The sequence below is a fragment of the Sinocyclocheilus rhinocerous genome, unplaced genomic scaffold (assembly GCF_001515625.1).
Source record: "Sinocyclocheilus rhinocerous isolate Xijiao unplaced genomic scaffold, SAMN03320098_v1.1 scaffold140, whole genome shotgun sequence".
In the NCBI taxonomy this organism is placed as follows: domain Eukaryota; kingdom Metazoa; phylum Chordata; class Actinopteri; order Cypriniformes; family Cyprinidae; genus Sinocyclocheilus; species Sinocyclocheilus rhinocerous.
The window spans coordinates 3,189,737-3,200,030 of NW_015642053.1; the positions used below are offsets into that span (position 1 = coordinate 3,189,737).

The window sequence follows — 10,294 nt, forward strand, 5'->3', positions numbered from 1 at the left end:
GTTTACATGAACGCTAAATAAAGTGATCGGGTTGATGTGCGTGTTTATATGTCACAAGCTTCAAATCGGAATTAATTTTTTTTGACATGCGCACACTGCACAAATATAGAGTTTCTCACTGTTTGCACATAATAACCACTCTCCTACAGCACCGCACAGCGGTTTATATGTATATTTATCCATACATGGATACATATTACATATAAACCGCTGTGCCGTGCTGCTCATATTTATCACACAGTAAAAATGCCCCTCCCCGCTCCCAAAACGGGTTGCCTGTGGATGAGAATCCAAAACAAGGACTGGTGGGAGGTTGTCCTGCTCCACTTCACAGTTGCCGAGTGAAAGGAGAGTTTTATAATGACAGGACACGCATTTATACAACACTTTATTCAAAAGGAAGAACCGCTCGTTCTGCGCGTCATACGTCATTACGCTATTTCTGCGTCATTGCACATGCGCAGTGCTTTCAGTTTCGGGGTTCAATCCGATTGAGTGTTTACATACACTCTTAATCGTATTAGAAAAGGAATAAACCACCCCCTTCAATCCGATCGAAATTTAATTCCGATCGGGCTCAGTCGTATCGATTAACGTGTTTACATGAAGGCTTTTCAGTTCGATTGAGCCATCAATCCAATTACAAACGGGTTATTTGGTTGCATGTAAACGTAGCCATTGTTTTAATGTGGATTTTATACTTTGCATCATTTTGAAGTGAACTTGACACGTGTCCGATGATGACGAAAGGATTATCATATTTGATTTGCATTCCTTGGTGAGCGTAGCGAGGTATGTTGATTGTAATACATGTATGAATGCATGTTTTGTTGTGCAATGTAAACATTTTGATGCTTATTTTATGCAATTCAACATGTTTATGAGTCTGCTTGAATTATGAATTTTGTCATTTGTATGTGTTAATAGTTTTCACTGTGCTGTGGGGAGTTGTGAGTCGCTTCAAAGTGTACGGAATAAAGATGCTGTTTGAATACATCGCTTTGTCGTGGTGAATTTAAGGGAACCGAACACATCAGTCGAGGCTCTCGAATCCAAGGGATTGCTACAATTGTCATTTTTAATGTTGATCCATGTTGATTCAAAAGTTGCAAGTCAGCAAGTTTTGCTTGACACTATAATCAACCACTAGATGGTGGTGCTACTTAAGTGACAGTGGTGTGAGGGCATACCAGCGCTACTGCCACCTCATTGGACAGAAAGTGGGAGAGGCCTGCAGCTCTGCGGATCAGTCTCTCCTGGCTGAGCAGCGTGGATGAAGAATTCTGCTCACTCACTGAAGTTGCAGATTGCTCTCTCAGCAGGGCCAGCGCGCTGCAAGCTAACACACATACATATGCATACAGTTACAGTACACGTAGAGATTGTCATTCTTAAATAGTTCAGATTACATTACAGATTACATTACCAAGTACAATTTTTGACAAGAAATATGTAATCAGTAACAGTAATCAGTCTTTGTAAAATTCTTTATGCATCCAATGTGTGTGTGTGTGTATTAGGGGTCGGCGATATACCAGTAGACAAGATTAACTAGTAGAGAAGATTTTTGCGGTTTAAAAACAAGTGATTTTAAGCCGTTGAAATGCAATCAGCAGCAAAACAGAACTCATTTTGTTATATGCACAATGTCTGAGAGACTGTTTCTGAGCACTGTCAGAGAAGCACGTGCACTTGAAGACGGAGCCCATAGAGCGCGGGCATATGGAGTTCTTTTTTACCACTTGAATGGTTAAATACACACTTGTATGTGTCAAAGTGCCCGTCTTTGCAAGTATCCTCGTAAACACAGTAATTTAGGTCTTAAGTGAAAGCAAACAACTAAGAAAGAAAACGTGTAACTGTATAATGGATCCGGGCAGCTCTTAAATTGACAGCAGTCTAATATTCCCGCTGTTTCATTCATGTTCATCAAACAACAAAAGAGAGAAAATCTCTCACAGCTCTTGACTAAATCACTTTTGCAACTTTAAAAAGAAGAAATATATATTTAATTATATATATATATATATATATATATACACACACACCTTGCTACGTGTACTGCGTTAGGCTAACCGAGACTTGTCATTTGCACTTATATACTGTTGCTCTTTTGTTAGTTTTGACTGCTTTTATTGTCCTCATTTGTAAGTCGCTTTGGATAAAAGCGTCTGCTAAATGACTAAATGTAAATGTAAATTTACACAGTGAAGAATATGCAGTGTTTTTGAATATTTGCTTACTTTATACAATATATGTAGCATTTCTTATTTATTTGTTCTACTGTAGTTTTTTGTCATATTGCTTGTAATCAGTTTCTTATTCTTATTTAATCGTTGACTGTTTACTTGTCTTAAGTGAGCTTGAGGTTTTTTTTATTTTTTTTTTATTTAGGCTAGTATAAATTTTTTTTGTGATATTGACACAGATGACAAGAATTATGAAATTTCTATGGTATCAAAAATTTGATATCATAAAAGCCTTATTTAAAGCAAAAATAACAATATAGTGAGATATATTGTTACCATGAAATACAATTATTACTCATATAGTGACATAAGATTTTGGTCATATCTCCCACTCCTAGCGCGTATGTGTACTAGGGTCTTAATAATAAAACCTCAGTTGCTAAAACCAATACCAGTGAAACAATATTTTTAGACAGAACTGAATTGACATTTCAAATACAAACATACATATATAAATTAGTTATAAAGATATTTAAAATTACGACTTGTGGGATCTTAGATCTTATACCTATAATGGCATCAGCAATGAAGACATGGAAAAGGCCGTTGCTGTAGAAACTGAGCTCAAAGAGTGCAGGTACAGTGTTGCTAGGGGCGATGATGAACTCTGTGTTTCTGTTGGTGCTGGTGACATTCACACAGTTTCCCAGAAGGCTGAGCGCATGCATGACCACGTCCTCTGAGTTCCCAGAAAAACCCAGGTCGAAGTCCCGTGACAAGATCTCTTCCTTCATATTGAAGAAATCCTCCACCAGTTTAGACAGCAGTACACCCTGTCCCATCACAAACGTTTGTTACAATGATTATAAACCAATAAAATGGACCGAAGAAAGAAGGGTTGCCATGATGTGTGCTGCATAGGAAGTGAGGATGGTACTTACCTGTCTGTGCCGATACAGGAGGAGACAGGCCACGATATGAGTGGACATTATTGCTGATGACTTGCTGGCGGCTATAGAAAACACAGAAGGCAATAATAAATCCTGTCTCTCAAACGGTCCTCATTTTTCTAATTTCCATAGAAATTGTACACTTCACCCTTAAATTCTCTGATGAAGGGAAATGAAAGAACACTATTTAAATTCATAACTGCATGATCTACAAACTCCATGACATTGTCTGTGAGCCTAAAAACATCTGAAAGTATCTGAAATATGCTGTATGAAGAAAAACAGGGTGACTTTGGAGCTGAAAACCGGGTTCATGACAGTGTCTATATTAAACATTCAAAAGCTGCAATTCCACCTCAGATTGCCGATCCTCTGACCTCCTGTTCTCAAAAAAGTAGCAACAACAGGGCATTCAAAAACTGAGGAAAGTGACTGGCCAAAAGCAACACATCACCATGGTAAAGACTGTGACCAGAAGTAACCTACATAAACTGTCAGCTATGGATAGAAAGAACGTGTCTGAAGCATATTTCACCATATTTGTACTGTGTATATTTAATATGTATATATAAATACACACACATGCATGTATTTATTTCAGATAAATATGCTGTGTTTATATATTAAGTATATTTATATATAATATAAATTATATGAAATATAGACATGTAAATATTTTCAAAATATATCCTGTATGTATGTGTATTTATATATACATAATAAATACACAGTACACACAGATATATTATGTAAATAAAAACTTATTTTGGATGCGATTAATCGTTTGACAGCACTAATTATATATATATATACACACACGCCACGTACATAATTATTAGGCACGTTGATATTCTGATTATATTTTTTTCCAAGCACATTTTACCAATTCCAAACCACATCAATCTTAATAACTACTATTGATTTTGTATTTAATCATTTATAAGTGATATATAATTGTCCATGAAGACTGGAAGTGGAAAAACTCCTTATATTCAGGTGTGCCGAATTATTAGGCATGTTTTCTTTTACAGATAAAATGAGCCAAAAAAATGAGCCAAAAAAGAGGTTTGTAAGCTCCTAAAACTTACTGGCAGATTCTGGAAGATAAATTCTTCAAACAGTGGTACAAGAGGATGTGATGCTGGTCCTTATATGTCCATAAAGCCTATAAATAATCAGTCTTAATGTATTTCACAATACTTCAGCATGTTATTCTTATTAAGTGAGGGTAATTTATTAAGATTTTTTACCCAAGCAAAGTCTCTGAGAAAATGACACCTGTACTTCTGGAAACTCAAGTTTGCAGTTCTAATTCTTCACATTAATTCTTAATTATTTTGCAGTTAACACGTGTCTTTTCTTCTCAACCTGCTTTTTTCTGACCCCGCTGACCCAATGAGCATTTTGCTGTCCAATGGTCACATCTTAACTTTGCAATTTCTGTATTGCATTAGTTTTCAATATTTCTCATGGGGATTTAATAATTTTTGACTTTAAGTTTGAGTTAAATCTCTTTTTTGGCTCATTTTATCTGTAAAAGAAAACATGCCAAATAATTCTGCACACCTGAACATAAGGAGTTTTCACTTCCAGCCTTCATGGACAATTATATATCACTTATAAATGATTAAATACAAAATAAATAGTAGTTATTAAGATGGATATGGTTTGGAATTGGTAAAATGTACTTGGGAAAAAAATATCATCAGAATATCAACGTGCCTAATAATTATGCACGCGGTGTATATATGTACAGTATGTATATATATATATTTTTTTTTTTTGCAAAGACAATTAAAGAAAATTCCATGACCAATAATGAAAATACGATGATTAAATAAATGGTATTATATTTTAACACAGTATTTTAATAAAGGTAACGCAACAAAACAACATATTTAAATTGTATTTATACATTTTGCTGTATATATTTTTTTAAGTGTCTGACATATTGATTCTCATTACTGCATTACAGTAATGAGAATATAACAGGAATCATTGAGAATAATGAGAAAAAAAATGTGGGGAAAATGTACATTGATTTTCATAAAAATGCTAACAGGTCCTAAAATGTGATTTTCTTATATCTATTTTGTGAAATATTAAATTCAGACATGTTCTTGTAAAGCTTTGTTAAATTCACTCACTAGTTGTTTGATAAGAGGCTTTGGTTTTCTTTGGCAATTATGATGTTAGAAAGACTCTTTTTGCATCTATTTGATCTGAACAATGAGCCCATGTATTCAGATTTTTAGTTTGTATGTCAGTGATTCTGTAGGCCATGATATACAAGCAAGTTTTCCAGACAGGTGAGAGATGAGCAGCACTGCCATTTTTCATTTTACAATTGCTGACCCCACATAAACAGCGATTTTACCCAATCCACCACCGTCAATGCTTCAAAAATCACCCACTGCCTAAGAAACTATTCATGTATCATGGCCTTTTAAGTGCCCTTACTGAAGAGAACGTGCTTGGCCAGGTTAGCGATGACCTGCCTCCTCCAGGGCTCATCTGACAGGTCTCTAGAATTCAGATGATCCTCATCTTCTCCATTAAAAACAGCCTGATCAGGTCTGCAAAGAAAAAACATAATTGAACATAATCCCATTAGCCACACACATCTTTCTACATACCAATAAACAGCAGTCCACATGATTATGTTGGTTGCTGGCAGTCTAAAGGCCATACTGTGCAGCGACGATGGTGGGGAGAAGGATCTGCTCCAGTGTGAGAGAGGTCTGGAGATGGCGACTGCGCTGTGTGTCTAGGTATTCCTAAAGAAATGGAGAAGAAAGATCCAGGCATCAGGGGAGAGATCCGCTATGTATTCAGCCAATCTGAGATCAGATGAGCTCCTCTGACCTTAAGGGAGAAAGGCTGTGTGAAATCCACACGCACACAGCCGTAATTCTTCCGGAGCATCCTGAACACGCCACAGGCAATTCCCCATAGACTCTCATTCTTCTTAGGTTTGCCCTGAAGTGAGGAGAACAGCGGGAACATTAAGCAAAGACCGATGATAGAATTTGAATAGAATAATAAAAAAAATACATGGTAACACTTTAGTATAGGGACCCATTCTCACTATTAACTAGATGCTTATTAGCATGCCTATTATTACATATTGACTGTTTATTAGTACTTATAAAGCCATATTCTGCATGCATGACCATATTCTACATCCCTAATCCTACCCAATACCTAAACTTAACAACTACATTACTAACTATTAATAAACAGCCAATTAGAAGGTTATTAAGGGCAAAAGTCGTATTTAATGGTTTGTTAAAAAAACCTGTGCGTGTTCCATGTTCCATAAAATATATATTTTTTTAATATAGTCTTTATATAATTAAAGGGGTCATATGATGCGATTTCAATTTTTCCTTTCTCTTTGGAGTGTTACAAGCTCTTGGTGCATAAAGAAGATCTGTAAAGTTGCAAAGGATTAAAAAATAAATAAATAAATAAAAATCACGCTAAAATAAAAACACCATAATCTTTTATGGAACACAAAAAGTTAGTTACATAAAAATTGGAGAGAAAAAAAAATAAATAAAAAACTGCCATCAACTAATCTTTTATGGAACACAAAACATTTTTTTTATATAATATACAATTCTATATAATATAATATAATATAATATAATATATAATTCTACGGGTCAGAGTGTCTGTTTTTGATTCAAGAAACTTTGAGTGACAATATGAGTGAACTTAATATCAACTTCCTGTTGGATATCCCCACATACCAGCTGCTCGCTGTTGTAGTTTCCCTCTATAATGCGGTCATAAGAGATGCCTACAGGCACGATCAGAACATCAGGGATGCTGTTGACACAGAGTACGTCAACCACGATTGAGAGCATGCCCGCACGTGCTGGAGACGGCTTCCCGCTGCGAGAGCGTGTGCCCTCTAAATACACCTCCAAAAACTGCTGCTGCCGCAACAACTCTTCCGTGTACTGAAATTGAGAGGGAAACAGAAGAATAACCCACCACGAATATTACAATCCTTAAGATCCATGACCCTCCCTTTGCAAATTCCCTGTAATTAAAGCAGCCCATTGTGGTAATGTGGTGCTCAACAGGAGACAGCATGAATAATGCAGGAGTAATCCATCAGCTTCCTGTGACAGCCACCTCTAATCACAAGCCTCTCTACAGTCTCTGCAATGACAATCACCATGTCACTTTAACAAAAGCACTACAACAGACCATATTACAGCTGCTCCAGTTTCCTGTCGCTCACAAGATAATATCCTACCTAGGGCTGCCCATCGACTAAAGATTTTTCTGGTCGACTAGTAGACGTTCATTTTAAGCGATTAGTCAACTAAACGCACGTTTATATTAATAAACAGGATAAATATAATTAATGAGCCTTTAATTGCCTATAGCCTATCAGCGCTCAAGCGCACGCATAAAGTACACCGTCAGAAATAATGATTATGAATGTGTCAGGAAAAAAAACAGCAAGACGACTGCCTTAACTTTATAATAATCCATTGATACGTGTTTTCTGTATTTTCTGCAGTGGACGTGCACATTTCATACAGATTACATAATCTTAAAGTATTTATTTTCCATTTGAATTAGTTATTTTAAAAGTAGACATTTTCTATAGATATATTTTTCATATCTGTAAGGCAAACAGAGTTATGGTTAAATGTTTTTTTTTGATGCACTCCAAGTTCACAGAGACCTAGATGGCAGAAAGCGCACCCTCTTTGCTTTTATTATTTTACAAAGCACAACGTTTTGTTATGTTTGTTGTGAGTGCACACAAATGAAAGTAGACCTTTTACAGATTTGAAAGATGTATTACTCTTATCTCTATGAGCAAAAATGATGGAATTCAAAAATGTTCAGCTTCCACACTCTGCATAAACACTTGAATAGCGCACATTTTTCTAGGTTCATGTTAGAGGGAGCAGCTATGTAATGTTGCTGCTACTTACATGTTTCAGATGATAAGCCACATTTTAGGTTAATGATCGTAATGAAAGTTTGCGTGTCCTGACCAATGTACTGTAATTACCACACAGACCAGCTGTTAATAATCTGTCCGTCACGAACTGCATGACTTCGCCACTTCCTGTGGAATCTTTTTTTCTGCGATTAAGTGAAATTTTGATCGACTAAGGTCTTCTGGTCGACTATTAGGGGGCAGCCCTAATCCTACCACACGCAGTTACTACATGCACACTTTTTTTTATTTGCAAAGTAGCCAAACTGAAACTCCAAGCCATTTTCTCTGAAATAGAGAGCAAGTACCAAAGGTTTGACCCAAAACTTTTGAACAGTAATGTATGTGCACTTCTAGTAAGAGCGGAGGAGTTGGTTCCCCTGAAGGTTTTTTCCCTTCACTACCTAAAATCTTCGGTAGTTTCCTTGCCATGTTTTCACCGTGGGCTTTAGGATGTTAAGGTACAACTTCCTGTAAATCTGCTTTGAAACTTTAAAACGTAACACCACTATACAAACATGTTGATCTGAAATCTCTGTGGACTTACTGCATGTAACAGTGATCTGTATAACACATCCTTCTTCCCATCTGAAGTCTCATCCAGTTTACGACGAATAAAAAATCCTCCGAGTTTCCGTATTAGAGTGCTGAGGAAGTACAACGTATACATACCAGTGTTATATTCAAATATCAGTTTGCCTGTCTATTGTCGAAATACTATATATCTTTAAAAAAATAATGACAAGATCATCATGACTTTGTACCTTAAGATGGGGATGTTAAGGTTGTTGCCGGCTGCGATGTGAGGGGCTTTGATGTTGTGACAGAACAGGATGAAGGTGATGAGCAGGTAGTCTATGTGGGACTTGTGAACAGGCAGGAAGACCAGGGGAACATTGTACTGGAAGACACACAATAAAATGTTTGTTATACTTCAAGATAACTCTTTACACCTGTAATTGTCCACACATTATATTACATTAAATATACATAAAAAAGGTGGTGGATAGACATTGCTTGTTAATGAACTGTTTATTTGTATATCTTCTTGTAATAAGTGAGTTTGTCAACTGTTGGTTTTATCTGTGGCTGTTTTGGGAGTAGTTACAATATGTGTGGTAGTGTAGATAAGAAGAAATGCCCATATTGGGCGGGATGTAGATGTCTGACCTCAGATGCAGCTTTCTTCACCATCTCCAGCTGACCTTTATGGATCTGAATGCTCCAGAAGAATCCATTAAACAATTTCAACAACACCCATCCTGTTAATCTAAAAGAGACGAAGAGAAAGAGAAGATCTAGGATTTGTTTCTAATATACAAATCTGTATTATTTGAAGGGCACCTATTATGCAAAATCCACTTTTACATGGGGTTTGGACATAAATGTGTGTTGGCAGTGTGTGAACACAACCACCCTACAATGATAAAAATCCACCCACTCCTCATTTTTTAATCCCCTTTAAACCAAATCAGTCTCACTAGGCCTGCCGTTTTGATTCTCACGCAGTGTGACGTCACATTGCGTAGGGGCGGGGCTACGGGGGTTGATTGACAGCTCTGCATTGCTAGTTTCCGCCCTCAGCGGTTGTACGCTGTCCTCCATATTCTCCGCACTCGAGCAGCTGTAACGTCAACATCTTGCAAGCAATCCCAATGCTCTGTGTTTGCATCTAAGAATGAACATAACAGTTCTCATTTTCTCCCAACATGTGAGCTGCTGAGGACGCAGTGGTTTACTTTCATTTTTCAAGGTAATGCGCCTCAAAATCTATCTAAATACGTTTATCACTCCAGACTCCTTTGTGAATGTCATGTTGTTATAGTGCTTAGTGTTTTAACCGTATTTGTGTGCGTACATTAAGTATTTTTTTAACTGATCAGCGGCGCACTTGTGAGATTAGTTTGCGCCGTTCATAGTGCAGCTCAGTCAATTGATCCGTGCTGATGACAGATCAGCACGGCGCGAGCTCTGGAACATCGCGCTGTTTCGTTCCACTTTCAGTGCATTTGACTTCCCATATGTACGGCTGAACACCGGTTCTCTCGCTCTCAGTTATGTTGCTTCTACCGGCTGTTTATTGCTGTAGATATGCAATGAAGAGAGACGTATACGTGACGCCCTCTTCTGGAGATGGGGCAGGAATATGCAGCTCATTTGCATTTAAAGCGATACACTCCAAA

At 37.0% G+C, this 10,294-nt stretch overlaps 1 protein-coding gene and 1 long non-coding RNA gene across 5 annotated transcripts in view; one reads left to right on the forward strand and one right to left on the reverse strand.

Moving 5' to 3' along the window:
- The window catches only part of LOC107755524 (glycerol-3-phosphate acyltransferase 1, mitochondrial-like), a 25,129-nt gene that overhangs the window by 5,681 nt on the left and 9,154 nt on the right, over nt 1–10,294 (reverse strand). For all 4 annotated transcript variants that reach the window (XM_016572338.1, XM_016572341.1, XM_016572339.1 and 1 more), the window contains 10 exons: nt 9,282–9,381; nt 8,876–9,012; nt 8,659–8,758; nt 6,895–7,107; nt 6,005–6,118; nt 5,831–5,916; nt 5,600–5,715; nt 3,131–3,201; nt 2,758–3,022; nt 1,191–1,339 (listed from right to left, as the gene is read on the reverse strand). In XM_016572338.1, coding sequence (XP_016427824.1) covers nt 1,191–1,339; nt 2,758–3,022; nt 3,131–3,201; nt 5,600–5,715; nt 5,831–5,916; nt 6,005–6,118; nt 6,895–7,107; nt 8,659–8,758; nt 8,876–9,012; nt 9,282–9,381 — 1,351 coding nt within the window. The remainder of the gene's footprint in view (nt 1–1,190; nt 1,340–2,757; nt 3,023–3,130; nt 3,202–5,599; nt 5,716–5,830; nt 5,917–6,004; nt 6,119–6,894; nt 7,108–8,658; nt 8,759–8,875; nt 9,013–9,281; nt 9,382–10,294) is intronic.
- LOC107755525 (uncharacterized) overlaps nt 1–10,294 on the forward strand; it is a 13,166-nt gene that overhangs the window by 1,958 nt on the left and 914 nt on the right. The window lies entirely within an intron of this gene.